We start from the raw sequence: 8,230 nt of genomic DNA, 5'->3' as shown, positions 1-8,230 counted from the left end.
CAGCAACAGAGGCGGCTAAGGCAGATGCATGCTCTGCTCTAGATCACTCTTTAGCTTGCTTCAGCGCTTCAGCTCGATGACAGCATGCATCAGCACAGCATTCGCTCGTGCTTTTAGCCTGAACTTTCGGGACCAATCACCAAGATCGCTACATAAGACAGCACAGTACGCCGGCACCTGTGATGTAATTTTTTGCCTCTTCGGAAGTTGAGAAGAGCTCTCAACACACGGGCGGTATTCGTGACTCCGGCGACCTGTAGGGGTTGCCACTTCTTTACAAATACTATGGCGGCCGGAAAACTGGTTGTGCCGGACCATCCACCAGCTCGACGCGCAACGCTCCAATTTAAGCGGGCGAGTATTGGCTTCAAAATGGTTTGCCCCGATTTGTATCTGCTGCTTTCAAAACCCGTGGCTGCATTTCGGCACAAGCGAGCTTCCAGGCGCTTAGCCTTTTTCAAGGAAGCGACGAAAGGACTACCTGCTTTCCCACCGCGCTAATGAACGTCGATAAATGCAAGACGACTGGTTCATGTGGTTACGTAAATTGCATCCACAGCAACCCTGGCAATACGACGGTAACGAAAGGACAACCGTTCGCCCTACACAAGGTGAGAAGCAATGTAAGTCGCACTTAATTCCTTAGGCCATTATGGGTCACAGTTTTCCCTGCTGTCCTGTGGTAACTACCGTTTTCATTGCTGCGGACACAACCAATGCAACTTCCCTCGATTTACTTCGGCGACCATTGCACAACATGGCAGTCATGGAAGCTACAAGAGACAAGCGGAAATCGCAAGAGGACCTGTTCCGGCCAGTTCAGCGTTTTCCCGCTAGGTGCCGTCCGTTTTGCTGAAGTCGCGAATAGGATGCTAAACGCACCAGTAGAAGACACTTTCCAGGCATAGTGGTATCGGCGGTAGTTTGTTGCACGTCGCACTCACTCACCATCTCCGTGTGGTTGGGGAAAAAGGACTGTTCGACGAGCGGGAAGTTCTCTCTGCCCAGGCGACGCTGCAGGTTTTGCAGCTGGGTGAACTGAAAGATACATAAATGGTGCAAAATGGGTTAGCCGTGAATTGGCAGAGAAGAAGGCGGCGAGACAGTGCTTACAGACATAGCATCCAATCTGCAAAGTTCGAGAGCCTAAAACTGGGAACCACATTTCAAGTGGAAATACAAGCAACAACCAAGCTTTGTTCATCACTGATGTTTGCAACATGTCGACGAGACACTGTCTCGTAGAAACAAATGACCGCAAACGACATTATTTTCGTGAGCTCAGCATTTCGCAAATTCTGGGATGTAGATTTTGATGATAATAATTCGAGGGCACAATATTTCGCGATTTGGAGTTATATGCTATGTGTTCGGTACCATGAGACAATATTTGCGTAATAAACTTTTTGCAATATTTTCCAAGTCGCGAAGTTTGCAGAAATTAGATTCTTGAAAAAATTAAGTCGTTTGCAGTAATCACCCACCACTGCTTTTACGTCTCTTGTCTAAACCATCAGCACAAGCTTAACATTCCAAGTTCTACAGCGACAACATTCCGTCCTGGGGTGTGCGGATTCGCACACCCCAGGGCTGGAACCACTCTGAGCTTTTAAAATCTCTAGCTGCCATTACCAATCATTTTGTTTGAGTGTTTTTAATTTTGTGTTTCAGTAATTTAACTATAACATAAATTTATATCTATGCAGGCTGAATTTGCATTGAAGCTGAAACTAGCCCAGTGCTTTCTAAAAAATCTAGCGAATTTGTGGGAAGGATATCTCGGCAGCTACATAGACGACTCGTGGATGTCCTCTAGACGTCCACGTTCTTGACTTTTGTGGACGCCAAGAAAATATGTTGTAGTTTTACTTTTTAATTCCGTTATTTAGAGATGTCAACGAGACGTGGCATGTATACATTCAAAATAGCCAGCCAAGAAATAAAAAGAAAGCTTTCCACTTTAACTGCTGGGCTTTCTGGCAAGAGCCAGACAACCATGCAGCGAGTTTTAGCTTAATTTGATTTCCACGTGTTTGTTGTCAAAAGTTTTTTATAAGCACCTTTTCGTGAAAAACATGAAGTCAGCAACATATCTGTTCTTCAGTTCACGTGAAAAAAACTTTCACTACTTCAAAAACCAGATATAAAGCTCGATATAGTAAATGTGATCTCTGGCAAAGTGTCCATTGTCACGTTTTCATGTAGCAACCAACAGACGGCAAATACCATGGTTCGCAAACCACACACGGATAAAGATTATATTTGCATGACACCCTAGAAAGCCTCCCTTACAATACACTTTGAACTTACCTCTCGGACAAAACTGACACAACTCCAAATGTCTAAACTCAGCTGCAGTATCCAACCTGATCTTAGAAAGAAATGACATATTACCCACATCTAGGCACATGCAAATAAGGGATTTTTAGTTCCAAGCGAATTTGAAGCGAATAGTGGTTTTGGCCGAATATTTTTGAATCAATTTTTGAGTTCTAGTTTCTTTAAGTCTTTGACTACTGTTGCACCACACTTAAGAGGGGGCGCACCTCAGAGCCCCATAGAGAATACATGAGGTTTTTCACCAAATTAAAAAAATTCTCACATAATAACGGCTGCGCGGATCTTCTTGAAAATTTCGGCTTTAAAGACATTGAGTCATTATCGAGACACTAAGCGCAACAAATGTTTCATCATAAATTTAATTATATTCTTTAAAAAATCGTGAAAATGGTCAAAATCGGCTAATTCGGCACTCTTGCGTTCGGAGCGAATTTACAAAATTATCTAAATTCAAACATAAGCAGTATTGCGCTTAATGTCTTCTAAATTTATTATGGAATCGAATAATATTCAAATTTTTCATGTAAGTCGATTTGTTCCATAACTACAACAAATATAAAGAACCAAGGTGTCGGTGCTTGTTTTCGTCGTTTTTAAGGTACCTCTCTCTCCCGTGCGGTGGCGCTCGCTGTCCACGAAATGCGAAATCGTCCGTCCGGAGATCGGCCGGATCGGCACTGTGCGAGGTGTTCTTCCGCGGCCGCATTCCGCGCCCGTATCCTGTTTCATTCTGCACGCCGAGGCGTCAGTGTGCGTGTCTTGCTTTCCTGGTTCTCGCTGGGTAGGTCTCCGTGTTTTCGCAAGTGGCAAATTCACCTTGGAGCTATGGGTCGAAGACAACCGTCCTGTGGCAAGCGGACCGCGAGGTGTTCCACAACCTCGTGGTCCGTCAACGCGTTGTGCTTGTTTCTACTTTTTTTTTCTTTTAAAAACGGGCTTTTTTTTTTTTTTTGACGCAAAGTTTTGTTTTATCGTTATCCTTCACACAAACGTCCTTCGGCCTTGGGGCCGTGGAAATCGGGGATGAAGCGTGCACAGAGTAGATCGTTCTTTGCCTCCTTTTTATTTTTCACGGACGTCCTGTGACCTCCGTACGGTTCGTGGTCACCGCAATCTAACGCGGGGAAAAACGGGTCGCCTGCTCTGTAGTCAGGGTAATCCTAGGGGAGGGTGATAACTCGCTGTTCTTCTGGAAATTCACATATCACCCAAAAAGGTGACATGGGTAATGATTACGGTATGTTTTTTCCGGTGTTTATTTTTGAGCGAAAATCGGTGCATGTTTTTCGGTGCTTATTTTTTAATCACCAGTGTATTATGGGTTGAACGTCTTGTGATGACGCTAAAAAGCGTTGATAACCAAAGAAAAATGCGATTGGACAAGAACATTTCAAATTTCAAATTTCAAATTTCCAATTCTATTCACATATCCATTACGCTCTTCTCGTGGGAGCATCTATCCTGACGAAAAATGCCTAAGTCATTGAGCTGTGAACGCATACTCAGTGTACAATCTTTCGGCCTAGAGAGGTATTGCGCACGCTCGAACGCGCTTCACAGCCCAGTAGACGAAGTTGGTGGCACCCAGAAGGCGAGTTTTTGAATGGTCTGTAGTAGGCAAAAGAAACAAATAACAATCAACGCATATCAGCTCTTCAAGCGAAGAGGCGCGTTTCTAAAGTCAATGGTTCCGGACGGCACTAATGTTGTTGGTGTTGTCGTAAGATGACGTCAGTTCATACGAAATGACGTCATCTTACGTGATCACGCTGCACGAAATGACGCCATCTTACGTGACCACGTAACACGTCATCTTGTAAGTCAACCTCTCCCCACAGCAGCGCGCTCCGCGCTTTCCGGGCCCGTGCAGTGCTGTAGTCGAAAGCAAGCTCCCTATGGCAAGCGAAAGCTTCTGAAATCTCACATTGAGAATACCCGCAAGCGACCGTCTGTGGAAGCTTCGCACGTTGAGGTTTTTGTTGAGATCGAGCCATCGTGTTCCATTAACTATAGTTGAAGTTATCGTTCAATAAAGCCCTAAAAAATATGAATGTAGTTGGTGTAGACATCAAGATCTAATCAAAAATGCGGTTTGACTTCGTTTAATTAACGTGTATATACAAGTGTAGAAAAAAATGAGTTATTTGTGCATAGATGTTTAAAAAAGTGTTTATTATTCGACATAGGACTTTGGGAGAAGGATGTGTTCAGATTTTTCTTCATGAGCGCAAATATACCTGAGGCAATAAATAGTGACGATTTCATCGTCCCAGGGGTGAGCAGGTGATTTCTTGCTCGAAACAATTAATGATGCCATTTCATAAACCAAGTTCTGTGACATATGCTTTTCCAATGTCTGGTCACTATTTTGTAAACCTTTCAGTCCAAACGAGTATACTACTGTTTGTTTTTGTTAGCTTAGGAGGGGGTCACAGAGCCTATCTTTTTGTCTTCCTCTAGGACAGACGTACAGAGTTATACCGCAACACGCATCTGTGGAGCACACAGAGCTATCGCTCTCCTGTTGGCGGTACAGTAGCAGACGACACAACGCAGCTCCGTAGTCTATCGAGGGCACGGCTAGCCGCGGCCCGTAGCGCGACCGTTCAGACTAGGGAAATGGTTTTGAAGAACCGAGAAATGGTATCTTGTGTACAATAATCACATGTCGTTAGTATACTAGTATTCTACTTGCTAAGCCAAATAAATATTTGCAGCTTGTGAGAATATGTTTGCGTGACGATTTACCGTTCACACTCCTGACGGATGTTAGCGAATCCTTCATGTTCGTGTGCTCGCAGTTATCGGTACCCCCTCGGAGTGAGTTCACCATATATATTTTTTTTCTTGCTTGCAGGACATCATAAAAATCACAAACACGCGAGAAAAAAAAAATCTTATGAGTACGCGTGATTTTGAGCTTCGCAGCTCTAAAGATGCCCGGTAAATGTCGTCCAGCTTGGGAAGAAACTAATCCTTTTTGTTGGAGTTTGACTATCGTATGCTGGCAGCTCGTTTCCGGTCTGTTTTGTCTCTACTCCGTTTCACCGTATTTTGGCAACCCTCAGTCAGAGCTGCTGTGAGGGAATCACAGTCGCGGAGCAAAGCACGTGACAGCTACTTTTAGGAGCAGTACTGTGGCGCCTGCAGCGCGTCTCCGACTGGTGGTTTTAGCGTCTTATGCTGGCCATACATCAAAAGTGGTCCCGAAGTGCAACAAATGACGTCACAGAAGACGGAGTGTCACGCTGCTGCATCTCGCGATCCTGGCAATTCATCGTAGAAATGCTGGCGAAAACCACGAGGGAACACGAGTGTCGCTGTCGTCATGGCGTCCCAACGAAAAGCTCGACGTTTTTGTAATTCGGTAATTTAAATTACTGTATACAATTTTTAAGAAAATAAAGACATCATAACCAAATAGGAACTTCCGTGCTAAAACATGCAGTGCGAAGTGAAGACAACTACTATCTTTTATTTTTCTTGATGTCCACAAAAAAAAAAAAAAAAAAAAGGGCTATGCAGCATTGATCCTACCGTTTTTTTGTTGTTTTTTTTTCGCACATTATGTGATGTCCTCTAACACGAAAGTATCGACGTAAAAGTGATGTAGAGACGATATCAAAACAAAAATTTAAGTGAATCGAGCTTTGTAGTGGAACGGAAAAAAATAAATAATTAACGACTTTTTACGGTAAACATTTCACCTCTAAGTAGAACTTCAAAAAAGTGACGGTTACGCGCTTTCATGCCCATTTCAACGAAGTTGGGAGAACGATGTATTGCATCTTGTGAATAGACATGTGGAGCAGCATGTTTATGTTAGAGGCATTGTGTGTAATCGCTGCGCAGTACCTGCCAAAAGAAGATATTATTTGGGCACAGTCTCAACCGTTTCCGTCTGTGTGTGCTACGAATACAGCAACTCTTTTCGTAGAAGAAGTGATGAGGAAATGGTGTGCCCTTGATGATACGATTGTGATTATGAAATAAAATTTTTAATCAGTCAATAATTGCGACCTATCCGGTCGCCTGGAACCCCGACAACAACTATCGCTCTCTGGAAAGTTCATTCTAATATTTACACGTTTTGTGGAGTTCATCGAGCGAATAAGAATGTTCCAACAATGAGCTAAACCTACACGAGTTCCCGAATCCAACACGGCGCTTTTGAATCTTAGCGCCGTAGATAGTTCTGCGAACAGTGTATACTTCTGTGCAGATATTCGTCTAACAGTTTTGCAACGTTGGAAAGCATCGGAATGATTCAGAATCACTGCGGAGTTGATACTCGGGAAGATAAGACGGGCACTTGGGAGAAACGGACCGTGGCATTTGAGACAGGGGCACAACCGGGGGACAAACGTGCTACAATCGCATACCCTTCCAAGGTCATCGCTTGGGCGACCGCGCGCGCGCCCAAGAAACCTTTTTTTTTTTCTTTTTAGGGTTGGGGGGGGGGGGGGAGGGGAGGGGAGTGGTGTAGGCGCTGATTGTGTTCCTCCTTTGTGGCTTTTGACAGACGCACAACGAGACTGGCAGAACAAGCGCATGATTCATTTCTTTCGATGGAGGCGTTCTGTCTGTGTATGCGAACATGATTTTTTTCCCCTTTTAGTAGTTTGTTGTTCTTGCCTTGACTCGGGTCCCAGTGGGTGCGTTGTCGTTGTATGCCCACTAATTTTTTTTTTTTTTAGTTTATGGTAGTTTTTGCGCTGATGGGGTATCAAAGTAGACAAAAATAAAAAAAAAAAAATAAAAAATAAAATAGCGCCTCGACAAAAAAAAAAAAAAAAGTTGTTGCGATCAGGAACGTTTTCAAAGCGATTTTAGGAGCCTGCAGTGTTACCACAGGTGCAGGATTGAGAGCGTAACCCACGCACTTGAAGAGAAGGGGAAGCTCTCGTCTTATCGGGACTCTCTTTTATGGGTTTCCACGTCGCGATTGTCCTTCAAAATCAACTGTCATTTATTTCTCGCTCGTGGCTTCCAAGTACTGGAAGCCACGACTCGAGCCACAATAGTTTTGCGAAATCAAGGTTTCGCTGAAATGGATAACTCTCATGTACAGTTCGACGCGCAATACCTTTGCCGTATTGACTCGCGAGAGATGCCCCCAACACGGCTGAGTATGGCGGTGCTCCAGACCTAACATCTAAATTTTGTTGCCTTACCTGTTACTATTTCGCGCCCATATTGAGCCATATCAAAATGAAAGCGCATGATGAAATAAAAATGACACTCGTTTTCCGCTCGATGGAAATTTCACGCCAGCTCGCTGTCTTTGCTGGTACCTTGAGCGTTTCCCAGCAATGCAGAGAGTTAAAAAAAAAAACAAAAAAAAAAACACGTACGATGGCATCCTTTGCACACTCATTACTTCTATAACTCTGAGCCACCTCGTATCCTTTTGTTTTTCTTTCATGGTACTAATTTCTTTCTGCGCATTACGGCTGTTACGACGCTAAGTCTGTCTGCCCTTCGAATTTGAACTTAGGCTCAGATCAGGGACGAACCAGTTTAAATCAGGAAAATATAATTAACACTGTAGCAAAGTAAATCTATCATATCGATCGGAAATACGATTTGGCACATTCCATCTGAACACATATTGTGCACAGCGAATGCAATAGCGAGTCAGCGTGCAAAACGCACACTGAGCGACCATAACATCTCAGCGATTTTTGCATAGCACCGAGCACGGAAAAGAGAAAACAATTATTCATTCACATAAACGAAGCAAATTTATTTAAAGCCCGGACACTCCGTACGTCCAATCTAGCTAAGGTTATCAATAGACTCGACCATGTCATTTGTCGAAACAGATAAAAGACGTTGGCAAAAATGATTAGACTGAATAAGTGAATCTTTTTTTTAATAATTTTACCAA

General features: G+C 43.6%; 1 protein-coding gene across 1 annotated transcript in view; it reads right to left on the bottom strand.

Moving 5' to 3' along the window:
• Nucleotides 1–8,230, bottom strand: part of LOC115322051 (synapsin) — a 110,379-nt gene that overhangs the window by 84,295 nt on the left and 17,854 nt on the right. The window contains exon 3 of the mRNA XM_029982384.4: nucleotides 949–1,038. Coding sequence (XP_029838244.3) covers nucleotides 949–1,038 — 90 coding nt within the window. The remainder of the gene's footprint in view (nucleotides 1–948; nucleotides 1,039–8,230) is intronic.

This window comes from Ixodes scapularis, unplaced genomic scaffold (genome assembly GCF_016920785.2).
Source record: "Ixodes scapularis isolate PalLabHiFi unplaced genomic scaffold, ASM1692078v2 PGA_scaffold8__174_contigs__length_109621045, whole genome shotgun sequence".
NCBI classification, from domain to species: Eukaryota; Metazoa; Arthropoda; class Arachnida; order Ixodida; family Ixodidae; genus Ixodes; species Ixodes scapularis.
The sequence above is the reverse complement of the archived record's forward strand: the minus strand, read 5'-3'. Positions and strand labels throughout refer to the sequence as shown.